The sequence below is a fragment of the Pan paniscus genome, chromosome 14 (genome assembly GCF_029289425.2).
Source record: "Pan paniscus chromosome 14, NHGRI_mPanPan1-v2.0_pri, whole genome shotgun sequence".
NCBI classification, from domain to species: domain Eukaryota; kingdom Metazoa; phylum Chordata; class Mammalia; order Primates; family Hominidae; genus Pan; species Pan paniscus.
Genome location: NC_073263.2, coordinates 40,879,731 through 40,907,078, shown reverse-complemented (window position 1 = coordinate 40,907,078; position 27,348 = coordinate 40,879,731). Strand labels below are relative to the sequence as shown.

The 27,348-nt window shown below is 36.5% G+C and overlaps 1 protein-coding gene across 6 annotated transcripts in view; it reads right to left on the bottom strand.

Moving 5' to 3' along the window:
- Positions 1 to 7,108: 7,108 nt before the first annotated feature.
- NAA16 (N-alpha-acetyltransferase 16, NatA auxiliary subunit) overlaps positions 7,109 to 27,348 on the bottom strand; it is a 64,918-nt gene continuing 44,678 nt past the window's right edge. For 2 of the 6 annotated variants that reach the window (XM_003806898.5, XM_034936628.3), the window contains 10 exons: positions 25,632 to 25,801; positions 25,139 to 25,291; positions 21,945 to 22,073; positions 16,461 to 16,674; positions 14,828 to 15,021; positions 11,806 to 11,914; positions 11,291 to 11,389; positions 10,349 to 10,492; positions 9,298 to 9,395; positions 7,109 to 8,728 (listed from right to left, as the gene is read on the bottom strand). In XM_003806898.5, the coding sequence (XP_003806946.1) occupies positions 8,531 to 8,728; positions 9,298 to 9,395; positions 10,349 to 10,492; positions 11,291 to 11,389; positions 11,806 to 11,914; positions 14,828 to 15,021; positions 16,461 to 16,674; positions 21,945 to 22,073; positions 25,139 to 25,291; positions 25,632 to 25,801 (1,508 nt within the window). In that variant the 3' untranslated portion in view covers positions 7,109 to 8,530. Of the gene's footprint in view, positions 8,729 to 9,297; positions 9,396 to 10,248; positions 10,493 to 11,290; positions 11,390 to 11,805; positions 11,915 to 14,827; positions 15,022 to 16,460; positions 16,675 to 21,230; positions 21,374 to 21,944; positions 22,074 to 25,138; positions 25,292 to 25,631; positions 25,802 to 27,348 lie in introns of those variants that run through there. The other 4 variants (XM_063595926.1, XR_008954753.2, XM_057299659.2 and 1 more) reach the window with 4 other exon arrangements.

Genomic DNA, 27,348 nt, shown 5'->3' with positions numbered 1-27,348 from the left:
ATTATCTCCACTTTGAATCTCCCTCCAAGCTCTACTCTTTGGAAGGGTCTGTCCCGCTCTGTCAAGTGGAACCCTTTCCTTTCCAACTCTACCTCCCTCACTCGAGCTCCTTTCCCCTGATCAGAGAAAGGGATCAAGGAGTGGGGGAAAGAGTCCAGCCTTGGTCCCTAAGCCTCCAGAAATGTCCTCTTAATCCCCACTTTTTCTTACCCCCTAAAAAGAATGAATATCCCTGACTGTGCAATGGTGTATACTGCCACATCAGTGTTTGAGTCAATCCCCAGAGGAGAGGGGAACCCTCCTCCATCTTTTTCGCAACATCTCATTTCTTCCTTTTGCTGTTGCTTCCCCCCACACACACATGGTTTTGTTCTATCCTACATTTGAGATTTCTATTTTGTGTTGAACTTGCTGCTTTTTTTCATATTGAAAAGATGACATCGCCCCAAGAGCCAAAAATAAATGGGAATTGAAAAAAAAAAAAAAGAGAACCTCTTGTCGAGGAAACAAGACTTTAAACACACACAAGGCCAGGAAAATGAGTAAGACATGGCATGATTACTGAGCATCTGACAGAGAGGAAGGAACACTCAATTCAAAATTAGAAGGAGTGGGTTTGGATCCTGCTTTGTACTAAGAAACTGTGTGGCCCTGAGAGAAGCTTACATCCTATCAGCTGACTGTCATGGAAAATGGGGATGATAATATGACCTCTTTCACAGGGCAGAGGTGAAGGCAAATCAGAGATCAGAGAAAATACTTAGTGACTGTGAGTGTTCATCAATGACATTTATGAATATTTATTTTGCGCTGAGCTCTGTGATTTATACTCAAGACAGACATGGTTGGAGACCTTACAGAACTTACAATCAAGCTAAATAAGTGGTCATCACAGGGCACCCAAATAGCAGGCAACTGCTAGCCCACATATGTCCTTGCAAGATTTGAAAACAAACTGCAAAACGATGCCCTTTCTGAACATGCTTAAAATGCTCATGGAAAGAAACCAGTAGAGAGGAAGAGACTGAAATGGTACAGGATGTGATCAAGCCAAGTAAGTACCCTAAGACCTGAGGGAAAGAAATTCAGAACACAGGGAAAATTACCCTATTGGGGAAGAAAAATGTGACAAGATGAAAGGAGGAAAAAATTCTGCAATCAAAAATAAGCTTATAGATTTAGTACAGGGAAGATTAAGAATTTGTATCTGATGGCTTCTATTTTTTGTTTAAATGGGAAGTGAGGTTATAATTTCCTTATCAATTACCCAGTCTGTGGTATTCCATTACAGCAACAGAAAACAGACTAAAACAGATGGAGATGAAAAGTATTGATACCAGGGAGATCAAGAAACTGAGAGGCCAGAGGGTTGAGTGGGTGCACCAAATAGATGCTGAAACCACCTGGAATTTCAGCATGATTGGAGAGAAGGGAAAGTCTGTGAGTCAGAGAAGTGTATAAATGACAGCAACAAAGAGATGTCAAGAGTACAGCCCAATAGCATTATCCTCAAAGGAGCATGGATTTGTTTGTACAATGGTGGAAGAGTGATGGGCTAGAAATGGTGGAGAGTGAAATGCTCTGAATGCTCTTTCCAGGGAGATGGTGAGAGAATAAACAGTCTCCACTTGAAAGGGCTGCATAATGGATAGAGATCCGTTACGATTTTCAGTTAAAATTAAAAGATAAGCGGAAATGGTGAAGGCAGAGAAAGAAGATATATGGAACTGTGAAAACGTAGATTTAGTACAAGGAAGATTAAGAATTTGCATCTGCCAAAGCCATGCAGTTGAATATTTTTAGAGAGTAAATTGCAAAGAACACAAGGAAAGAGTATAGAGAGGGGCTGACCTAAGGAAGAGAAAACAACAGATGGGGATGAGAGGATGGGAGAGGAAAGAGAACCAGAGAGTGCTTACGCCTTGAGTGGAACTCAGAGATGGTCCCAGGTCTGCCAGAAGTATGAGTCCCTACAGATCCCTGGTGGATTAGGAGTAGGGGGTGGAGGATAAGGGACAGGGGAGTAGTCCTGAATAAGCTACGGGGTGGGTTGATCATATGGCTGTATGGCTCCCAGAGGCTGGGATTGAGCCGAAGCCAATATATGATCCCGTTCAGGGGCTATGAAGCCACTTTAGCTACTTTAAGGTAAAGAACTTTCACTTATCACAATGGCTATCCTAAAAATGTAAAGTCACAAAGTGCTGCTAAAATATTAACAGACACCTGTGTTCTAGAACTAACATCTACACATTCTGGGAAAGAAGAAAGGGCTAGTCGGCTTTTCCTACCATCAGAGATTAAAGTAATTTTCTTTAACAAGCTGTTAACCAAATCTATTAATGAGACTATCCTCAATAGAAAAACTCAGATCTCATGACTATCCTCTCAGAGAACAGGAGCCAGGAGGCACTGAAATCTGTTGTAATTCTTATACTAAGCTTCTTAGTTACTTAAATTTACTGTCCAAATGTTTTCATTCTACTGCCTATTAAGGAACTTAAAAAGACACACTGCAGGCCGGGCGTGGGGGCTCATGCCTGTAAGCCCAGCACTTTGGGAGGCCCAGGAGGGAGGATCACGAGGTCAGGAGATCAAGACCATCCTGGCTAACACGGTGAAACCCCGTCTCTGCTAAAAAAATACAAAAAAAATAGCCAGGCGTGGTGGTGGGTGCCTGTAGTCCCAGCTACTCGGGAGGCTGAGGCAGGAGAAAGGCGTGAACCTTGGAGGTGGAGCTTGCAGTGAGCTGAGATCGTGCCACTGCACTCCAGCCTGGGCGACAGAGCAAGACTCCGTCACAAAAAAAAAAGACACACTGCAATAGTAGATATGGAAACAACCCAAGTGTGCATCAACAGATAAATGAAGAATATGTGGCATATATATCAATGGAATATCAGCCTTAAAAAAGAGTGAAATCCTGCCATTTATGCCAACATGGATGAATATGGAGGACATTATTCTAAGTGAAATAAGCCAGTCACAGGACAAATTTTACATAATTCCACTTACATGATGTTATCTGTAATAGTCAAGCTCATAGAAGCAGAGAATACAATGGTTGCCAGGGGTTGGGAGTGGGGGAAGTGGGGAGTTGTTCAATGGGTTAAAGTTTCATTTATGCTATAGACGAATAAATTTGAGAGATCTGCTGAACAACATAGTGCCTACAGTGAACAATATTATATTATGCACTTCAAATTTTTTAAGTGTTAAGAACACTTCATGTTGTGTTGTTACCACAACAAAAAGGACACAAGGGAACTTTGGGAGGTGCTGCATGTGTCTATTTCTTTGATTGTGGTGATGGCATCACAGTGTTTGCATATGTCCAAACTTAACAAATTGCATACATTTAATATGTGCAGTTATTTGAATATGAATTATACCTCAATGAAGCTGTAAAAAAAAAAGTGACACATTGCCACCAGGTCACCTATTCTCACAAGACCTTTGCCCCTCCTAGTCCTTCTGGAACACTCTTCCCCTAAATATCTGATCTGCAAAGCTGGCTTCATTTAGATATCTGTTCAAATTTCATTTCATTAGACAGGCCTTCTTGGACCATCCTACTGAAAAACAGTAAATTATTTTAATCACTCTATTTTGTGTAGAGGTTTTAGTATTTTATTATTTTTATTTTTAATTATGATTAAACAGATGGGGTCTTGTTAGATTTGAACTGTTGGGGCTCAAGCGATCCTCCCCCCATCAGCCTCCTGAGTAGCTGGGACTCCAGGTGCGTGTGCCCACATCCAGCTTGTGTAGACTTCGGTATAAATACTAGCTCAAGCTAATTGTACTGTCTTCAGCAACTCTCCTCTCTGCTTTGTTGTTGTCTGCTTTATCTTCCAGTTGAGAGGGAAAGGGGCGTATTAAGATCCTCAACTACATTGTTGGCATTTCTATTTTTGTCTTCAGTTGTCTGTTTTTGCTTGATATACTTAACTTTGTGAAACATGGTCTCATTCTGTCACCCAGGTTGGAGTGCAGTGGCACGATCACAACTCACTGCAGTTTCAACCTTGTGAGCTCAAGCGATCCTCCAATCTCAGCCTCCCAAGTAGCTGGGATTACAGGCATGAGCTACCATGCTCAGCTAATTTTTATTTTTTGTAGAGACAAGACCTTGGTATGTTGCCAAGGCTGGTGCTTGATATACTTTGAGGCTGCAAGTGCATGTAAGTTAATGATGGTTTGTATCTTTTGGTTTTTGTTGTATTTTCTAAAACCAATGTATAATGTGTCATATTTTGCATTAAATTCTATTTGGACTATTACCTCAGCTTTATTCTACTTCATATCAGGCTTGTGTTGCCACCCTTTTATTTCACTTTTTGCTTTCAAGTATGCATCTTGTAAAGAATTTTTAATACAGCTTGAGAATCTGAGTCTTAATTGGCTAATGTCTAATTAACATTTATTGTAACTAGTGCTACATCAGAACTTTTGCCATCTTATTTTCTAATTGTTGTATTTAACATTGCTCCAAAAGTATTTTCGATGAAGATCTTGGTTATGTCAAATCTTCTAAGACTTACATGCATAAGAGTATTTTTAATGTGCTCACAGTCTAAAGCTAATTTAATTGGATTTAAATCTTAAAGTTATTTTTCTTCAATGCTTTTTTAAAACCTTCCATTTTCTTTTTTTCTTTTGAGATATATTTTCACTCTTGTTGCCCAGGCTGAGTGCAATAGTGCAATCTCGGCTCACTGCAACCTCCGCCTTCCGGGTTCAAGCGATTTTCCTGCCTCAGCCTCCCGAGTAGCTGGAATTACAGGCATGTGCCACCATGCCTGGCTAATTTTTTGTATTTTCAGTAGAAATGGGGTTTCTCCATGTTGGTCAGGCTGGTCTCGAACTCCCAACCTCAGGTGATCTGCTGGCCTCAGCCTCCCAAAGTGCTGGGATTACAAGTGTGAGCCACCGCTCCCAGCCTGAAACCTTCCATTTCCTTACTTTCAATGCTTTAGATAAATCTAATGTCACTGATTCTCTTAGAGAGTAATCTTCTGTTACATTTTAGATGGTTGATATTCTTGAATTTCACTATAACCACATTACTATCTATACTCATACTCTGCTTATCTTCACAGAAATGATTACTGCTTGATATTATATATTTGTTTCCCTCTCACCCAACTGGAATATAAACCCCAGGAGAATAAGGGCCTAATTTTGTTCATTACTGTATCTGTCATACCTAGAACAATGTCTGAAATATAAGTACTCAACAAATACAGACTGAGTGAATGATTCTTTCCTTCTTATCACAATTTAATAGAATGTGAGCAATTCCAGTGATTTTGTCGAATTTTTCACTGTTATCCTCGACATATAGGAAACCGCCTGGCACGTAAAAGGCACTCAGCAAAACACCTGTAATCCTTATCATATAGAAACGTACCTGGCACATGAAAGACACTTTGTTAGGATGAACATACTGAATAAAAGGAGAGTTCTATAACCTAGCAAAAGTGTCAAGATGCTTGGATTAAAATATATACATAAAATTCATCCTGGCTTTAGGCAGGAAAAAAATGGAATTCACAGGTTATTTCTAATATTTCACTTTGCACAAACTTTTGTAGCTTTAGGGCCCACAAACTACAGCCTAGCCTGAAAGTCAAATCTGGCCCATACCTTATGTTTCTAAATGAAATTTTATTGGTAAACAGTCATACCCATTAGTTCTGGCCAGGCTGCTTTTACAACAGCAGAGTTGAATTGTGACAGAGACCAGTATGAGACCTTCAAAGCCTACACATTTACTGCCTGGTCCCTTACTGAAAGTCTGCTGGCCCCTGTTCTAGCTAACAACTCAATCCAAGATCTACTATGGTTCTTGACTCTGTAGACTCTTGCCCATTAAATTCATTCAGTTCCTCAAGAAACAAATCACAGGAAACCTGAAGCCAAATTCTTAAATTATCACCCTATGCCTGGAATCTTTGTGCCTTCTCCTATCTGTTCTGGTAAACTTGACTGGATCACCTGGAACAAACTTTTGTTTTTCTCGTGAGACTAAAGACTTCTCTAAGTGTCTGGCTTTCAGATGCTTCTCCTTTGGGGCTGGCCTATTCTCCTTTAACTTTCTGGAGACTAAAAAGGCCTCTCCCAAGGTTAGGGGAATGGTAAAGGTACAGGGTGGAGAGACACGACACACCCTGCCTTCCTTATCCTAACGAAGATTCCTGCCCATGTCCCAGGTCTATGATGTTTATTTTATACTCGAAGTGGAACGCAGACAGGAAGGAGAATGGAACCAGTATATACTGACCAATACACTACTGTTTTCACTAATTTCAGTGTCCCTTTACCTTGCCTCCCATACATGTACCTCAAATTTTACTACTCACATCTCAACTGCATCTGCCCCAGAACTCTCAAACTCTAAATGACTCCAATAAAATACTTTTTAAAAGGCTGTTGCTGAAAGCACAATTTCCACATTATGAGTGGCATATTTTATGCAAATGTCATTTTGCTGAAAGTAACATGAATTATGTATGTGTCCGGATACTTCATGACAAAGATGAACTACAGATATTCCTCAACTTATGCTAGGGTTATGTCTCAATAAACCTGTTGTGAGTTGACAATTTCATAAATCAAAAATGCATTTAATATACCTAACCTGCTGAACATCATAGCTTAGCCTCGCCTACCTTAAATGTGATTAGAACACTTACATTAGCCTACAATTGGGCAAAATCATCTAACACAAAGCCTATTTTACAATAAAATATTGAGTATCTTATGTAAAAGTACTGTACTGTACATCATAGCCCAGGAAAAGACCAAAATTCAAAACTCGAAGTACAGTTTCTACTGAAGCATATCACTTTCACACCATGGTAGAGTTGAAAAATCTTAGCTCAAACCATCCTAAGCCAGTGATCATCTGTAGTTACAAAATTATTAAAATACTAAAAGACAAGCTACTGCAGCACAAAAATATACTTTGTAGGTGGTTACTGAGAATTACATTTTTTATAAAACTTGAAAAGATCAAGGTGATTAAGTTTTTACTTCCTCAAAGAACATTTTGCAGAAAATACTGGTAGTGTAAAACAGTAACAAAACACAAACATAAATAAGCAACTGTGTACAAAATAATTTATTATAGCATTATCTAGGTTGGCATTATTTTACAGTGAGTTTTTCCCGTCTCAATAAGTATGAATCTAAATAGATTAGGGTGAAAAGAAAATGTGTGTCTAAATAAAATCTCCCTTTTTGAATGTATATTTGTCTTAATAAAGGGAAGCATTAATATTACAGACATATTTACAAGGTTCTGAACATGAGTGATTCCATTACTGTTTTCTGTACAAGATAAAACAAAAAGCTATCCACCCGCCCCCCAAAAATACTGTTTAACAACACTATGTTTTAAGAGTTAAACTAATGAGTTTCAAATTTCATTTTGCCAAGATATAAAAATGCATTTAATGGTCAATGCATGGCTATAATAACGTTTCATTTTAATTTGTTTTCTGCCCTATAATGCTCCCTTGAAGCACACCTCAGTATAAGCTACTTGTTAACACTCGAAGTAACTTAGTTAAGAAAGCATTAATTCTTGCCTGTGGGCTTTTAAGACTGGGAGAGAGAAATATGCAACAATTTTACCGGTGAATTTCCATGACTGACAGGCAAACCAGCCTTCACATTCTGAATTCATCTACATAAAACTAGAGTACCCTTATTCAACCAGAAAATACCATTTTCATGAATACAACAAAGGAAATAATAAACCATGAAATATTACAATGAAAAAAGGACGAATTAAATTTTCAAATAAACTTCAATATCTGCCAAGAGGAATTCCTTTTTTTCGAGATGGAGTCTTGCTCTGTTGCCCAGGCTGGAGTGCAGTGGCATGATCTCGGCTCACTGCAACCTCCACCTCCCAGGTTCAAGCGATTCTCCGGCCTCAGCTCCTGGGCAGCTGGGATTACAGGTGCGTGCCATCACGTCTGGCTAATTTTTGTATTTTCAGTAGAGAAGGGGTTTCACCACGTTGGCCAGGCTGATCTCGATCTCCTGACCTCAGGTGATCCGCCAGTCTGGGCCTCCCAAAGTGCTGGGATTACAGGTGTGAGCCACCACGCCCAGCCTCCATATTGTTTTTAACATATAGTTAACACTTTAAAACTGATGTGCTTTAATTAAAAAGCAAGCAAATATACGATAAAACAGACAAGGAATCAAAGCACAGATCCTGAAATCAGAATCTAAAGAAAATAATACAGTGGGGTTGTATACAACTTAGCTTAGTAAGAAATTATCATAAGCGATCGGAGCTACCACAAAACTGTTTAAGAATAAACAGGTAATTTTAACAGATGGTTATGTAAATTGGCAGGTCGGGTAAAGAACAAAATAAGCTTACAGAATATGCCATTTAAAAATCCTAACAAAATATTTCATTTCATACGTATATTAAAATGCACCCTGGAAAAGAAACCCTGATCTCAATTCAGCTTTGAGTCTATAGGAGTCTACTTTCTAGAAGATTTCAAATTTCATTTGCCAAGACATCATAATTAGCTGTATGGTTCAGTGCCACATTAGGATTGTCGACTTCATTCACAGCAGGCAAGAAGGCAGATGTAAAAGGAAGCAGGTTATGACAGGCCATCCTATATTCTTCATATTGGGAACTACAGTTCCCAAAGCTGCCATCAAGCAGTGCTTCAGAAACCTTTATTAATGTCTAGTGAAACAAAAGGAAAACACAAATGATTTAAAAATAATAAGCTCACAGTTAATAACCACTTTAATCAAAAGATGCAATGTGTTAATCAAATTGAGAAAGTTGCCTCGGTCTAAAATAATGCCTTACAATCTACACAGTAAGCAATCACCTCAAAAAAGGCACATTAAAAAATCAACCCCGAAAAAGGCAGTAAAATTCTAATAACTGCAAAAGAGAACATTTTAAAACTGTGATCACTAAAAATCAAAGTGTCCTTTACTAACAAAAATAGCCCACATTTACTGAGTACTTAACAACGTGCCAGGCACTAAGGACTTCACGTTTTATTATTTCAGTTAACTCTCACATGGATTCTGTGACAGCAGTAGTATTTTCACCCTCATCTTAAAAATGAGGAAAAAGAAGCTAAGAGACATAACCTGCCTAAAGTTACGCATCTCATAATTGATAGAGCTGGGATTAACATCCAGGCATAATTCTGAAGGCCTACTTAAGAATTATGCTGTAAAGACACGTTTTGTTAGATCACTGTGTAAGCATAAATCAGCCAAAGAAAAAAAACTTACCTTTACATCTTTATCTTTTATAGTTTCATCTAGTCTAGTGGCTATAGCAATTGCTTTCTCCTGCCTTGACTTGTCCAGAAAATACATCATTTTAGCACCTGAAATACCAAGGCATTTCAAAATGAATAAACACCTATACTTTACATTTTATGTGATATCAACTGGCCAGTGACTTAAAATATGGTTTTAAGTGTTTAATCAGTGGTAAGCTGGAGCTGGCTCCTACCAGCTCAAGAGAGCCAAGTGTGACATTTCTTCCCTACCTCCTATTCAGTAGCATCCCATTGATAGGCCATGATCAGAGTATTTATATCATGAAAATACACTACAAATCAGAGCTTTTTCCTTCACAAAATGATGTTAAACTTTATCAGATGAACAGTGACTCAACAACTTCCTCCCCTTAGAAATAAAATTCAGAATGTAAATATGGACTGCCCTGTGGCATCAATCAGTATTTCAGCCAAAACTATGAAAAAAGATATTCTAAAATAAAACATCTAAGGAATAAATTATTGTCACAGAGGAGGAGGGTAGGGGCGGGGAAAACAGGAAAATGTTTGCATATTCAAAAAGAAAGTAAAATTTAAAAAAGTGAAACACAGTTTATATTTCTCCTATAAATTAGAAGAAAAAACATACTCCAGCCTGGGCGACAGAGTGAGGCTCCATTTCAAAGAAAAAAAAAAAGAAAAATAATTTATAACCACACACCCCAAATCAACATTAAAGCTTTCGTAGACACTTCCTTTCAGCCTTTTTCCCATGCATAGTTGAGATTATATTGTATGTTCAATCCCGCACATTTATTATAAAAGTATTTGCCCGTTATCACAAACCCTTGGAATAAACATCACTTTAAATCTGGTATTACATCCTATGAATCCATCCCTGTTTCCCCTATTATTGAACATAACTTAAATTTGTCCACATTTCTCTCCCCATACTTACACACAGTACTGTTCATTTGCTTTACATTTTGGGGGTGTCAAAGCTTTCTCTTTGCTCGCTTTTTCCATAAGTATTTTAACCCTGGGGGCTACAAACAAACCTGAAAGTAGATGCTGAAGAGAGGTAGCGTTACGTTTCAGAAAATCCTCATTAAAACTTTCCAAATCCTTTTTGACAAATATTTTCTGCATTTCTTGAGATAGAACTTTGCTCACAATGTCTGGAAGATTACTATGATTAGACACTATAAAAACAAAAACATTTGGATTTTTTGTTTTTGATCTGTCCTTTGAAAAAAAAAAACCTATTGAAAACCCTTTATGGCTGGGCGCGGTGGCTCACGCCTGTAATCCCAGCACTTTGGGAGGCTGAGGCAGGCAGATCACTTGAGGTCAGGAGTTTGAGACCAGCCTGGCCAACATGGTGAAACCCCGTCTCTACTAAAAATACAAAAATTAGCCGGGCGTGGTGGTACACAACTGTAGTCCCAGCTACTCAAGAGGCTGAGTCAGGAGAATCACTTGAACCCGGGAGGTGGAGGTTGCAGTGAGCCAAGATCGTGCCATTGCACTCCAGCCTAGACAACAGAGCAAGACTGTCTCCCAAAAAAAAACAACAACAACAAAAAACCTTTATTATTAAACTTGATTTTACATAGTACAATTATTATTCTTCCTTTGGAATATAAATACATCCTAGCCTAAAAATGCACTAATTTCTACCATCTCTTGGCTAACAGGTTTATTTTATAGACACATGTTCATTTAACTATGTAAATTATTATTATTTTGCTTTACGTTATTGCAAATCTCTTTAATGTCCACCAACTTAATGTAAGACAACTTATATTTGCTTCTCTCAGTGGCATCCCACTGACAGCTTGGGCCATGATCAGAGGATTTGTATCATGAAAATACAAATCAGGGCTTTTTATTTCACAAAGAGAGGGTTATTAAATATTTATCAGATCAACAGAGATTTAACAACCTCCTCCCCTTAGAAATAATTCACAAATGTAAATATGGTCCTTTTTTATACTTACCAGATTTAGAAAATCTAATTAAACATTCATGTAACCATGGGTTATTACTGTTAATGGCAAAAGCTCGTTTGACAGACTGCAGCATTAACAGAAACTTTCCTGTGTCAGAAAAAATACAAAAGTAATAGCATTAATACTTACACAGTATTTTCCTCACTTTATTTTAGTCTCACTTAAGTTCAACAACAAAACGCTACCTTTTTTATAACACTCGTAAGCAAAATTAAAGTTGACTCTGGCTATCAAAGTCAACTATGGCTTTCTAAAGAAAAGCTTGAAAAATCATAAAAATTGCTTCAGGTAGACAATTTGTATGGTTGTTCAAACTATTCTTACACTGGATTTGATAGTACTATTCTAATTTATTACCCACCTAAGTTTCGAGTAGCCAAGGAAAAGAGCCTTTGTAGAAGGCTAAAATGAAAATCTAAGAAACAAAAATAGATCTGACAAAGATTACACTGAATATGGTCACAAATATAATTAAAGATTAAAAACTGAACTCAAACTATTACCTTTTCTAAAATATATTTCAAATGCTAACAGATGAGTGTCAATGTTATCAGCAACAAGGTTCTTAAGAGGTATAAGGAACTTAACGGCTTCCTCTAATGGATTTTCTACCTATTTTGAAACAGAAAGGAAAATTATTTAAAAAACATCAGAACAAGTCAAATTTCCCCTAAAATTTTATATTAACATATGTCTAAAGTAATTTAGACAGCTTTCTTTATAAAACCAAATAACAAGAAAACATTTAAAAATCATCTGTAAATAAATTCAAAGTACACAATCAATACTTTTCAAAACAGAAATAGCTTTTTTTCTGGTTACAAAATCAAGATCATTTTATTAAAAACAAAAAAATACATAAAGTTATTCCACAGACTTAAAGAGATGGTACATCATGTAATGACAATCCCCTATCTACTATAAACATTTAAAGTAAGGAGACAAATAAAATGGCATCAAATAGTAAGGAGATGGTAATAAAATTTAAAATGCTTATAATACAGTTGACCCATGAACAACATGAGCATTAGGGGGAGCTGACCCACCCCCAGTGCAGTTGAAAATCTATGTGTAACTTCTGACTCTCCCAACTTCACTACTAATAGCCTACTGTTGACTGGAAGCCTTACCAATAACATGAACAGCTGATTAACACATATTGTGTATGTTACATGTATTGTATACTGTATTCTTACAATAAAGTAAGCTATAGAAAATAAAATATTAAGAAAGTCATAAGGAAAATATATTTGCTACTCATTAAGTGGAAGTGGATCATCATCCTTATCTTCATGTTGGGTAGGCTGAAGAGTGAAGGGCTGGTTTTGCTACCTCAAGGATGGCAGGGGTGAAGGAGGTGGAAAGGGAGGCAGAAGAGGCAGGCACATTCCATCTAACTTTATGTAAGTACAATTTTTTTGCTTTTTCATTTATTTAAAAATGTTTCTGTCCAGTACCAATCTTTCCACTGTTTGGTTTCAATGCCTGTATCATAGAAGGGTCCATGTCAGAAAAGTCAAAAAACAGTCTTGAATAATCAGAACCCTTCTGCCAGAATGTCTAATGTCCATCTGTTTTCTGGCACTACCGCTTCTATGTCTTCTTCCTCATCATCTGGCAATGGTTTGGAAGCACTCATCTCCATCAAGTTGCCTTCTATTAATTCCTCTGGTGTGGCATCTATTAGCTCTTGAATTTCTCCAGGTTCCCTAATCTTGAAGCCCTTTACCGCCATCTCCACTTTTTGTTTGTTTGCCATATCCACAATCTCTTTTATGATTTCCTTGATTGGCTCTGTCATAAATCCTGTGAAGTTGTACACAACATCTGGACACCAGCAGGGATTTATTGTTTCAGGCTTGATGGCTTTCAAGGCTTTTTCTGTTAACAATGATGGCATCCTTGATGATGTAATCCTTCCAGACTTTCATAATGTTCTACTGGGGTTCTCTTCCATAGCGTTGAAAATCCTTTCCATAGAGTACCAGGCGTAATGAGCCTTAAAGGTCCTTATGACCCCTGATCTAATCTACAGGTTGAATTAAAGACATGTTTGGGGTCAGGTAGGCCACTTCTACACTTTTGGAGTTGAACTCATGAGGTTCCGGATGGCCAGGGGTTTCTGTCCAGTATCAAAAGAACTTTAAAAGGCAGTCCCTTACTGGCAAGGTACTTCCTCACTTCAGAGACAAAGCATTGATGGAACCAATCCAGAAAAAGGTTTCTCACTGTCCAAGCCTTCTTGTTGTAAAACCGGAAGACTGGCAGCTGTTATCTTGTCCCTTCAAGGCTCAGGGGTTAGTAGCTTTATAGATAAAGGCAGCCATGGTCATAATCCCAACTGCATTTGCACAAAATGGTACAGTTAGCCTATCCCTTCCTGCCTTAAATCCTGGTGTTCGCTTATTTTCCTTACTAATAGATATCCTTTGTGGCTTTTATTTTTTCCTGTGATAGAGCACTTTTTTTCTACATTAAAAACCTGTTCAGGCAGATACCTCTTCTCCTCAATGATTTTCTCAATGGCATCTGGAACTTCTCTGCCGGCTCTTGGTGAGAAGTTAATTCTTCTGTTATCTGGACATTTTTTAACCCAAATATCTTTCTAAAATTATCAAACCATCCTTTGCTGGACCCTCAAAATTCAAACCTATGTTGTTCAAAGGCCAACTGTACTAGACTTACAGTGAATAAACCAGAAAACTAAATATTTCCTTAAATCTGATCCCAAAACAACTATTAACACTTGAGAAAATCCTGGAGGTGCTATCTCTTTGTAGCTACAGCATTTCTAGTAAGACATATAAGGTAAAATGATTCCATATGTAATGGACAATTGTATTGCTGCTGTAACAAATTACCAAATATTTATTGACTTAAAACAACACACTTATTATGTTATAGTTCTTATAGGTTAAAAGCCCAACACAGTCTCACTGGGCTTACAATCAAGGTGTCAGCAGGACTGCATTTCCTTTGGAGATTCGAAGGGGGAATCCGTTCAATGCCTTTTTCAGCCTCTCTAGACTGCCCACATTCCTTAGCTTGTGGCACCCTCCTTCCATCTTCAAAGCCAGCAACAGCAGGTTGAGTCCTCCTCACATTGCATCGTTCTGACCTCTGCTGCTGGCATCCTCAACTTTTAAGGCCCCTTTTGATGATATTAGGACCACATGGACAATCCAGGCTAATCTATCTTGAGGTCAATTCATTACAACCATAAATTCCATCTCCCACCTTAATTCTCCCTTGCCATGTAAGGTTACATATTCACAGGCTGCGGGGACCAGAACACAGACACCTTTGCAGGGCCATTACTCTGCCTACCACAATTGCAATTCTATGTATAACTTGCATTAGCCAAAATTCGTATACTGTCACTCAAAGATAATTGACGGCTATTATAAAAACCTTGAAATATTTCAAATGGCTTCTTACAGATTTAAATAAATCATGTTAACTGTCAGAACGGAACCAAATAGCATAAATTTTACCAAATAACAAAGATAGTAAAACCCATCTCACCCTTTCTAATTTTTCAGGTATAAGTTCTTCCTTAAGGCCACTGGCTTCTTCTTCTTCTTCATCTCTTTTTTTCTTTTGATTTTTCTGTTGACGTTCTCTTTCTGCATGCTTTCTTTCTTCTTCTAGTTTAGCCTTTTTCTGAGCTCTTCTCTGCTTGCTAAGCATTTTCTTCAATTCTTTGGCTGACAAGTTTTCTATAAATATCCAAATGAACAAAATTCTGAGTCAATGTTTGCATTTTCTTCATATTCTTCTGTAATACATACTGTTAGTATGGTTGTCACTTGGTATCAGTGGGGGACTGGTTCATGACCCCCACCCCCACAAAGTCCACTGATACTCAAGCCTGTGATATAAAATGACACAGTATTTCCATACAACCTATGTACATCCTCCTGTATACTTTTAATTAGATCAGCTTTAAATCTTTCACCTTCCTTTTGCTTTAAGTTGCATATAATGACTTCACTTTTTCATAAATTATATTATGGTCTATAGGTATGCCTAAAATAATGTAAATGCTATGTAAATAGTTGTTACACTGCATTGTTCAGGAAATACTAATAATGACAAGAAAAAAAGTCTGGACATGTTCAGTACAGATGCAATTTTAAAAAACATATTTATGATTTGTTCCACCCATGTGGAACCCACAAAAATGGAGGGCCAGCTGTATACTTTTTTTTTCTGTTTTTTGGCTGGGCAAGGAGGGATGCAGAGGCAACCCATATAAAAGCTTTTAGAAAGTGTATCCCCAGTGACTAGAACAAAATTGGGCACACAAAGGACAGCCAGTAAATGTTGTATTAACTAAAATTGACCAATTGTAGCCCAGTTCTGCCTCCTACACAATATATGACTCCAGGCAAATCACTTTGTCCTTCTCAGTATCAAGTCTTTCAAGAATAAGTGAGATAATACATATAAACACCTGTGATCTCTAAACACTATATACTTATTAGAAATGAACAGCTACCTAGGAATATCTGAGATAGTTACCTAGGCTCATTTCATGCTAACTATTTCTCAAATATTCCTAGATATTAACATTCTAGTGAATAAAAAACTGTACAGATATTCTCACCGATATTCTTATTTTTAATAAAGTAGGAACTAGAAATTTTAAGATTATATATTTTTCCCTAAGGAGCTCAAAGCTATTTTCAGTTACAATTTTTTAAAAAAGAAAGAAAAAAACTAGTCCACAGACATTTCTATGTTTCCTAAACTCGTCTTTTTAAAATTTTTGTAGCGACAGGGGTCATGCTATGTTGCCCAGACTGGTCTTGAACTCCTGGCCTCAAATGATCTGCCTGCCTTGGCCTCCCAAAATGCTGTGATTATAGGCGTGAACCACCATACCCAGTTCTTTAATTGGTCTTTCTGAAGATAAAAATAAAAAAAAAATTCAAAGTTGTTCCATTAAAGTAATTTAGAACCATCAGCTACAGAATATCATCCCACTTTTTTTAACTCTCTCTGCAACATTTTTGTTTTTTGGCATATGAGTTATCTAATGTTTGTCTTCAACTCCAACAGACAATATATTAATATTTTTCTAGGTATTGTTTACGCTAATGGCATTCTGAAATTTAGTGTCCTTTTAATATCTTTTAAGTTCCTATTCAGTTACCTGAGTTTATTTCTTGTTGTTTGCTTTCATTGGTTAAGGGATTATCATACAATTTCAAGTATATTTCAATCGCTGATCTAGCAGCCTTGAAATAAAAGGCATGTCTTCTGAGTATATCTTCTAATCTCAAAAGGTCAACATAGGCACGAAGGGTCATCTTTCTCATGCAGTATGTATGGAAGTCGAATTGGTCATCAGTTATCTCAAAAAAATGCTTAAAAACAAAAATCACAAAATTAACCTTTACATTTATGTCAATAATGTCTACCTTTTGAAAAAAAAAATTGTAAAAAGCCCAAAAAACAATTTAAACAGTCACAATTTTCACTTAGCTGCCCTCTCCAATGTTTTACACTATAAAGGATATGAATTTTTTTTGGCATTCAACTTGAACTTTCTCTTCCTACAAACCATGCCCATTCCCTACAAATCATGTTTTGTGATGATACTCAACTTCTATGTAAGTCAAAAGATCAAGTTATATTTTAAACCTGAAAGTTAGTATATATTAATATATTAGTTTTAATGAAATACTCTTCCTCCATATTCCCTAAAAACCAGCATGGCACAGTTAAACAGAGCTCTGAATGAAGACTAAATATGTGTAGGTTCACACTAAATATTTACAAATCTGACTGCTCTACTCAACTCTACCCTTTTCAAGGGCAATCCTTACCCACTGCCTGCCACAGGGCCTAATACATAGCAGACATTCAATAAGCACAGTATTTGCCCACTCAAGAGATAAGCTTCTTATTAGGGATGCGACACTGAATAAGCCTTTTAATTTCCTAAACAATTATTTAATCTAAGTTAAGAATAAAGAAATCCATACAGCCAATTTCTTAAGGTTGTTAAAGGATCAAATAATGTATTTTAAAGTTCATTTTCAACAGTAAACTGTTATATAAATACAGAACTTTATGGTTTTCTCTTACTCTACCTACATTCCATTTTAGCAGAAGTTCTGAAACTGGAGTCTATGTATAAACAAGCATAAAAACTTCTTCCTAAGGAGAGAGCTCAAAGCTTTCATCCAATTTTCAATGGATCCATGGCCAAAAGAGGTTAAGAACTAATCCCTTCCATGAAAGGTGAACGCTAACCTTCTGCCCCTCCCCCAACAAAACAATCTTATACTTATACTGTTTCCCCTGCATGCATTTCCATCTCCAACTTCTTTTTTCATACGTTAGTTTTTCTAAAATCATATAGAAAAATGAGTGATTCAATACACCAATATAGATCAAGCTTTCCTACTAGTTCATGTTCCCTCTGTCCTGGGGATAGTTAAGTCACTCCGCAGAGGACGTATTAGTAATTGTCCATAATCATCTGATAATTGCTTGGTAATTAGAAACACACTATATACAGAATTATATTATGTACCTGAGACTTTAAGACAAAAATTATAAGAATAAAAGTACATAGTATGGAGGGTAAGAAACAGGAAAAGTGAACATTTCACATTAGTTTATGACTAAAAAGCCATGCTTTAATGATGTTATAATTGAAAACTGCATCTTTCCCACCAATAAAATCAAATCGTAAATATTAACATGAACTTTTTTTTTAAATCAAAGGATTACATATTTCATAAAGTTGTTAGTGGTTTCTCTTAATGTAAATCAAGTTATAACTAGCACAAGAATATTTTAAAAATTCAATACAGTTAACTAAGGAAAAATGGCGGCGCTAAAAGTCCTGGAACACATAATCAGATGAAAACATCTAAGAGATTACAGGACATTCTTTTAGGTTGAGAAACATCTGAAAAAAGGCAGATGACAAACTTCAAGAGATATTCCTAGCAGCATTAATAGACAGAGATTTTAAGTCAAGTCTTGGAGGGGGCCACATGTAACCACAAATATTTAAGCCACCTCTTTATCAGTAACAGCCCATAGGCTGCCTCTCTCCAGTTAATGTCTTCCATAAATTGGGTGACCAACTTATCCTAGTTTGCCAGAGGCTCTCTCAGTTTTTCCACTGAAAGCACTGTGTCTTGCGAACCCACTCAGCCTCAAGCAAACCTGGCTTGTTAATCACTCCATAATAAACTAATGGTGATAGACAGAATATGGCTAAATTAAAAACAAGTGGGATACTGCAGCTACAGCTGATTGTAATATTTGCTTTTGGAAAAAACAGTGTATTGCAGAATACTATATAGAAACAACTAAATAATCTCGGGTTGAATTTTTTTTTTAACTTTTTGTTTTGGGTTATAGATACAAAGGAAGTAGCAAAGGTCCTGTATACCCTTCCCTCAGTTTCCCCCAAAGGTTACAGCCTACATAACTACAATACAGTATCAAAACCAAGAAACTGACATTGGTACAATGTGTATATAGTTCTATGTGATTTATCATTTGTAGATTCATGTAACCACTACCCTAAGAAACACAGAACTACTCCATCACCAAGAAGCTCCCCCTTGGGTTGATTTTTTAGTCTCTAAATTTGTAAAACACAAAAATATGCTACACAACACCAACAGATAAAGTTAGTTTCCCTGTACCTTTTGGCCAAACATGAAGAGCATGACAAAAATCACTTAGCTCACTGCAGAAAGCTACGTATTCAAATCTTAACATACAGCTCATGCCCTTAACTCTCTCCCCCTAAGCAAGAATTAAGAAAAGCCGTTCACAGCTTTAGAGTGTAGTGTTTTTATTTTTTTAAGGAACTCCTTATTAGGCCCTCTCTTCTAGACCAGATTCTCCTTCCCACTACCTCTCAGAGTTCCCGGATGTGACTAGTAAGAGCTTATACAGAGAAAGGCAACAAAAACCTCTGGATTTAAAAAATAATAACTAGGTCAACTAGGAAAATTAGCAACTCAATTTACTTAATAGAGAATCTGTTGTTATAAAGCATGTTATCAATTTGATAAAGATTAAGACATAATAGAAGATAAAGTTATGATCTTCCTATAGTTTATATCTATCAGAAGTCCTAGGTCTTATCAAAGAGTTAGAAATATATATATCGTTGCCCTGTTTCATATCTAAGTCAGTATTCTAAAATAATGATAATCCAATCACCAGCAGTCTAATAGTAAAAGAAAAAAATGGAAAGAAAGAAAACTCAATTCTTGAAAGATAAAATAGATTAAAATGTTATTCTGAACACAAGTTTAAATCTAATATTTTGAAGAAGGTTGTTCTGTTTTAATAAAAGTCAAGTTTCAAACATCAGATTGGGTTGGACTACAAAACCTTAAAATATAAACCCTAAAATCTTATGGGGGGGATGAAAACAGAAAAGATACTACACTAGCTTATTCTAGAATTCTAACTTTTCAAATCCAATTACTAAGAGCTCAAAGCAGTATGTATCCTGACTGAAACTGCCTTCAACAAAAGAACTCTTGAATGACTTCTTCAAAGCAGAATAAAGACCTAACCCTTATTTGAACTTATTTCGCAATTCACTAACCTTCTATTTAGAAGGTAAACTGCAAAGTTTTATTTCTGAGAGGTGTCCGTGTCCTTATTAAAATATTTAAGACACAGGCATAAGGTAACTCATGTAGATACCTATTATAATAAATCTGAAGCTTGTAATTACTCCTAAATCCTTCCAATCATTAAGAATTTTAGATTAGAAAATTTAGATATTAAAAATTAAGAAGCAATCATTCCATCAACCTAGTCACCCTATTTATACGAAACACATTTCTACATATAACCACACATGCAGAATATACATAATAACTATAAAAGAGTTGTCTTATTTGCTTTTAGTATAGATATATTCATTGAAGACTAGCTTACAATTGGCATAAGAGTAGGTTCTTTTCTTGTTTATGTTTCTACTTCTTTCTAATCTCAAACGTTAACAGTAAACCCTAAAGTTTCTAGCGATAATAATTATGTAACATGACCAGAAGGTGATGATTTCTGCCATTTTAATCTGTGACAACCAATGATTTTCCTGTAGTTTCTTTCTTCAAAAATGCTTTTTACCAATTAATTTCTTGAACTATGTCAGTAGATTTTCTGACATTACAGAATTTTTTTCCATGCAACTCAGCCAAAATCACTAAAAATTTAAGGGAAAGCATAATCTAAATGAAACTTAGTAATGGAAGATCCACTTATCATATTCTAAAAATTCTCAAAAATTACTTAAAAAAATAAAGCAATATAGTCATCAATGTTAGAAGAAATGGAATTTAAGTTCAAGAAGTTCACAACTATAATGATCCTTAGGATATTCAAATTTCATTTAAACAGAAAATTTGGTAAGTTTCTAGTTATGGTCTTGCTGAAATTACTAATTCGTAAGTGCCTAGCAGCCTCTTCATAAGGGAAACAATTTACCTCTCACTGAGAATGTCCTAGTTAATAAAAATGTATCTTTCCTTAATAACAAGCAGAATGCTCTTAAAATAATGGTCCTCTAGGGAGTGTAACAAGCTAGTGATCTGTGGTTTTATGAAGGAAACAAGAGCCTGATTTAAACTAGAATGCTTGGGTATTTCACCTATCATCCCAAGGGCTTTATATTTTTCAAGGAGAAGATGAGGAGGATTTTCCCCAGAGATACAGCCATCAAGCCCAGGCTTAAAAGGGCATGAAAAACAAACAAAAAACAAAAACAGAGCAAAAATTAGGTTATTTCTAAAAATGCTTGGGTATAATCCTAGTTCCAGTCCCCATCAAAAGCCACCCCCTAAAATTTAGCCTTCCTTGTGGGTAATCTCAGAAGTTTCACATGGGAAAAAGGCCAAAGTGACTGCCACGGTGCAGACATCAGGCTCACCTGACTACGATGCCTGTGGTTCTATACTGCGTCAGGATGGGAACAGTGGTGCCGATTGCCCCCACAACTGAGGGCTGCTGAGGACTGCCTCAGGGGTGCATTTGCGGCTCTTTTCCTCCTGTGGTCCATGTGGAAGGAGAGTGCTTCAGAGATGACAAAGAACAGGAAAACAAAAATTCACACAAAGGAAAAGAAAAGTCCCCTCACTAAGGCACATCACACACATAATCCTAAAAGCAAGCAATAAAATAAGCCTGCAAACTGGCCATAGATTGTTATACAGAATACTGAATGTGAGAGCAAATATCCTGGGAAGACAAACTGGAGAGAGGCTGACTGCGGACCAGATCCTGATGTTTTAAAGGGGAAAGAGGTTGCCATCAGCTGTGTGTCCTCTTAGGGTGGTGATGAATATCAAAATAATGGCCTAATTAGGGAACATAAATTTTGAATTTATGTTAATAGCAATAATCGTTTACTAACAATCTTTTTCCTTCAGACAAAAATATATAGACATGTCAAAAGCATAATCACTTGAGGATCAGTAAAGCAATCCATTGTTTACAACTTCTGAATGTAAAGGTTAAAGATCAAGAATTTTTTTCACAATGAAGCTCCCAGAGAAGTTAGAAGAGGCAGATGATCCTGTGTAGAAATCTACCTGCTTTTTATCACCTTACAGAGAAAACTGAAGTCGAAATTCTAACAACTTACCCTTTCTACTTCATGACATTTTTTCAAGGCATCCCCGTATCTCCCCAGACGCTGATAAGCTGAAATGCATTCTGTCTGAAACCACATACACTGCATTTCATTTAGATTTTCCATGGCAGATGTTCCTTCCTGAAATGGAAGCATTCAAAACTATAGAGAGCAAACAATGAAAGAGATCCTAAAAATCATTTCCTCTTTACAACTAGGGCTACAGTACTATTATGACAATAGCAGCAATTAGCAAATATATCAGTATGTTTCCAAACATGGTTTTATATTACAATAGTCTCTCCTTATCCAAGGTTTCACCTTCCATGGTTTCAGTTACCCACAGTCGACCATGGTCTAAAAATATTAAAGGGAAAATTGCAGAAATAAACAATTCATACGTTTTCAACTGCATGCCATTCTGAATATTGTGATAAAATCTTGCACCATCCCACTCTATCCCACCCGGAACGTGAATCATCCCTTTGTCTAGTACATCCACACTGTCTGCTACCTAACTGTCACTTAGGAGCCATCTCAGTTATCAGATGGAAAACCCACATACACATAACGTCTTATTTACCCAGCTCTGCTGGGGTATTCAACACTCTTCATAAAAAAGACTCCAAATTACTAAATCTTAGTTTTTAAACACCAAAGTTTTTATTTCAACTATTTAAGAAAGCAGTCATATGAAGCACTGCCTATCTTCTGCCTTTCAAGCAAAAAGCTATTTCAGCCTTCCTTGCTGACTCGGGGTCACTGTTACGTATATTCAGCATTTGTCAAATCTGTTAGTAACAGCTGCAGGCCTGTTTTTTGGTTTCCCAGTGTCCCTCCTCCATTGTCACTTTCTTTGTGCCCATGTGTCTGCTTCTATCAGCATCACCTGTTTCATGACAACTCTTCTACTTTAATATTTCTCCTTTGCAGTCGGCTGACAAAACCAAATAACTGAATTTGTTAATTCAGGCTCAATAAAAATTCTGAGGGGAGTGTGAGACATAAATTAACGAATTTTAAGTGCAAGGATACTCAAGTTTTGTCACAGTTTAGAAGAGACATTTAAAATATATTTTATATGACCCCAGGAAAGGGTGGCAAAGATACACTTATATAAATGATTTCAGTCTACAGTTTTTCCTCACATTTTGTGTATCAGTTCAATTTTCAGAACACATTAAAAGTCTAAAAACTAGTTATCTCTGGGTGAACAGAATTATTGATGTATTTTCTGTCTTCATTATGGTTGTGTTATATTTTCCATTTTGTTAATGGTCACATATTTTTATAAGAGGAAATCTGTATTACTTTTCACTTCAAAAAGTTTATCAACTAGAACTATCCAACATGCATCAGCAACTTTGTACAAAAGTTCTAAACTGAAAAATCTGCGAGAAGGAAATATGCGCCCTTCACTCACTTATTAGTAAGCAGATATATCCTGATTATTCAGGGTCATTTGCAGTTTTCTTCCCCTGCCTCATTATGTTGTTCACCACATATTATGGATTTGCCTGGCCAACAAACTAGTGTGGATAAAGTGAACAAGCTTGCCATACAGCATGGCAACTTGTCAAAAGTGGATGATCGGAGGCAGTTATGATGAGCAAGACGAGCCACAGATTTTGGTGACTACTCTCCTTAAATAACCAACTCCTCTCACCTTCTTTCTCATTCTCCTGTGCCTTTAAAGACGCATCCCAGTGTCACTGGGCTTTTTGTTTCTTAAAAATCACTGAACTTATTTAAGTTTTGCATAGATTTAGTATCGCTTATCAGAAATGTCTGGAACCAGAAATGTTGCAAACCTTCTCGATTTTGGAATATTTGCATTATACTTACTGGTTGAGCGATCCCAAACCCAAAAATCCAAAATCCAAAATGCTCCAATGAGCATTTCCTTTGACCATCATACCAGTGCTCAAAAAGTTTCAAGTTTTGGAGCATTTTAGAATTTGAATTTTAGATTTGGGATGCTCAACCTGTATACTTCATATTTAATTGCATTTTACTTCCTATCGCTACCTTGGCCTTCCATGTGGTACTTTTCTCTGAAAACATAATGGTTTTATGTTTATTCCTTGTACTCTCTTCTTAATTTCAAACCTGTGATACAATGGAAAGGGCATTGAAGACTTTGAACCTAGTGCTATTTACTATGTGGTAGCTGGGACTATAGGCACATGCCACCATGCCCACCTCAGTTTTTCTTTTATACTTTATGCTTTTGGTATCAAGAAATGCTTCCTACCTCAAGCACAAAGAATGCTTCTTTATCCTAAAGATAAACTCCTATATATTTTCTTCTATAAGTGTAAGGTTTGCTTTCCATATTTGATCTTTAATCCACTTGGAACTGATTCGTGTACAGTGAAATTTTCTATTATATTAGATTATATTATAATTAGTTTATCCTAAACTCCTTTATATTTTCTTGTGTAAGTGTGAAAGGTTTGCTTTCCATATCTGATCTTTAATCCACCTGGAACTGATTCATGTACAGTGACAGAGAGGGATATTGGAAGCTTTTTCCCCAACAGAGTAACTAATTGTCCCAGCAATATATCTTCATCTCTGATTTTTACAGTATCTCTGGGTATATCCCATTTTCCAAATATGTGTGAAATCTGTTTCTGAGCTTTCTACCGTTCCATTAGTCTACTTATATTTTTAACCATAAACATGTATTATAACAGAAAGTCTATGTGGAAAAGGATATAAAGGGATGGTGAAGGAGGGAAAAGGGATGGATGTGTAGCCCATCTCAGGAAACTTAAATTGCTGAATGTCACAGAGACTAGTTCAGAGCAATTAGTTCTACAAAGAAAGAACTCTATGAGCAAGTTAAAAGTAAGACAGAATTAAAAAGCAGTCACAAATTACTAGGGGGACAAAGAATTTGAGATATAAATCAAATTTTACACATAAGTGCTAAAGTATAGCATACTCTTTATATATGTACCAAGATATTTTGCTCTTGCTATTGTTTTTTAACCATCCCCTGCCAGAAACATATACACAGATACACAACCACAGTAAGAAACCATTCTTAGGATATGGGTTAAATGGGATTTTAAAAACAATAATAAAAATGAATTTTTATGAACTTCCACTGAAGTTCTTCACAAACTGTCTTAATTTAGACAAACTTCACAAACTGTCTTAATTTAGACAATTACATGCTCATGCATGCTATTTCCTACCCTTGTGAACTTGGAGCACATTTCCTCTGCTTCTTTTATCATATTTGCTCGAAGCATGTATTTTGCACATTTGGAATTGATGAATCTATCAGCTGTGTCCAAAGACTGTGCTTCATCCATCCACTTTGCAGCTTCTTTGAGATTACCTATATGCTATAAAAGATAATTAAAGGAACCAATATTTATAATCAAGAGAACATGAGTACAATAAAATGGAAAATAATTTACACAGACAAAAAAGAAATCTGTCACCATTTCTGTCAAATTTATTTAGAAATCAAAATTACAGTTCACATTTACTAACAGCTCAATCAAATGATTACACATCTAATTACACATTGATTATACAATTAATATAACATGAAACTACACAGAATTATTAGAAAAAGATTATCAGGGTGCCCTAGAACTTGTTTCCACAAAGAAAAAACTCCAAGGATTCTTAAAGTAGCTGAATTCTTCAACTACTCAAAAAACAGGATTCAGATTTTACCTTGTAAATTTTTGCTTTCATATAGAATAATTCTATTAGAGTTGGAGTACTAGCAATTGCAGCATTAATATAATCCAAAGCCAAAGAATACTGTCCAAGTTTATCAAAGTGCTGTGCCAGGAAATACTGAACCCAGAGTAGTGTTGTTGGGGGTTCCTTCTCCCCATTCTCTGCAATCAAACAAATATTAAATTATTATAGGAAGAATGTAAAGCAAATCGCATATTTTCTCTCTCCTAATTCATAATGAAATGATGAAATGACTATTGCAATAATAATAAGCAAGAAAGACTCAGCAAAAACTACTAATTTCAAAAGAAAGAGGTATGACTTCATAAAGTTCAAAAAGTGGCAGCCATGTAGAGAAATAAGATTGTACTTTGACAGGCTTCTAACCCCAATCTCACTCCAAAGAAACAATGCTGGGGAAAGGACATACGTCAAACTAATTCTGTGAACTCTCAGCCTGAAAGCAAAAGGGCAGCAAGATCAGGAAAAGTCAAGGAAAAAAATTTGGCAAAGAGATTTCCTAACTACCACTGCAAGATTTCGGCAGAGGCAAGAACTGCCAAACTGCCATGGCTTACCATTTTCCAGGCCTCAATACTAAATCAGGGATACCCAAAGTTGAAGACTATGACCTATAGGAAGAAGATACACCTGACAAAGTAGAAACAACCCTACCATCTGACAAAAACCTAAGTAGAAAAAACACAGCCCAGTCCTCTTAAAAAAGCAGTCACATATATACACTTACCTGAGTTCTATCCTGTTCCCCATCCTGTACCCTCTAACTACAGAGGAGTAGAAAAGAAATATCAAGCTCTCAAAATGGATTTCAGACGGTAAGACATACTTGTGTAAAAATGAGGAGGAAAGAGTGAATATACCCACACTACATCAAAACAAACAGGTTTCCTAGCGTAGCTGACCAAATGACATGCAAACATACTATAGCACACATTAAAACACAAATAATAAAATAAAGGCAATGAGTTAAGCTTCTATTCTGTTCCTCTTATATAAACTATATTTCAAGGGAACCAAGTATTTGATGAAGGAAAGTTCTTTATAAGAAAAATTCCAGCTAACGAATGCAGAAGAAATTATTAGAATCAACAAGGGATCTAGGCAATGATCTTCAATTGCTGAGAGGCCAATGAGGAATTTTTGTCTTGTTCTATCACCAACACTGGAGTGCAGTGGCATGATCATAACTAACTGTAGCCTGGAACTCCTAGGCTCCAGTGATCCTCATGCCTCAGCTTCACAAGTAGCTGGGACTACAGGTGAGAACCACCGAACCTGGCTAATATTTTAATTTTTTGTAGAGACAGGGTCTCACTTTGTTGCCCAGGCTGGCCTCCAAATCCTGGCTTCAAGAGATCTTTCTGCCTCAGCATCCCCTACAGTGTTGGGATCACAGGTGTGGAGCCACCGTGCCCCCACGCCGTCATGGACCTTTTTAATGAGTATAACAGGCTGACAACATCTGAATCTTTATCAATCTTAACATCAAAAAAGAGAGATAACCAGAATGTCTCAAGCTTCCTGACATGATACAACAGGAAGCACAAAGCACCACCCGTATTTAAACAGAACCTGAATCTAATCCAGCAGGTAAACCTAACTATAACTTACAAGTATGAATGACAGTGAAATAGCAAATGATACCATGAGAAAGGCAATCAACCAAATCTAGAATATGGGATATGTA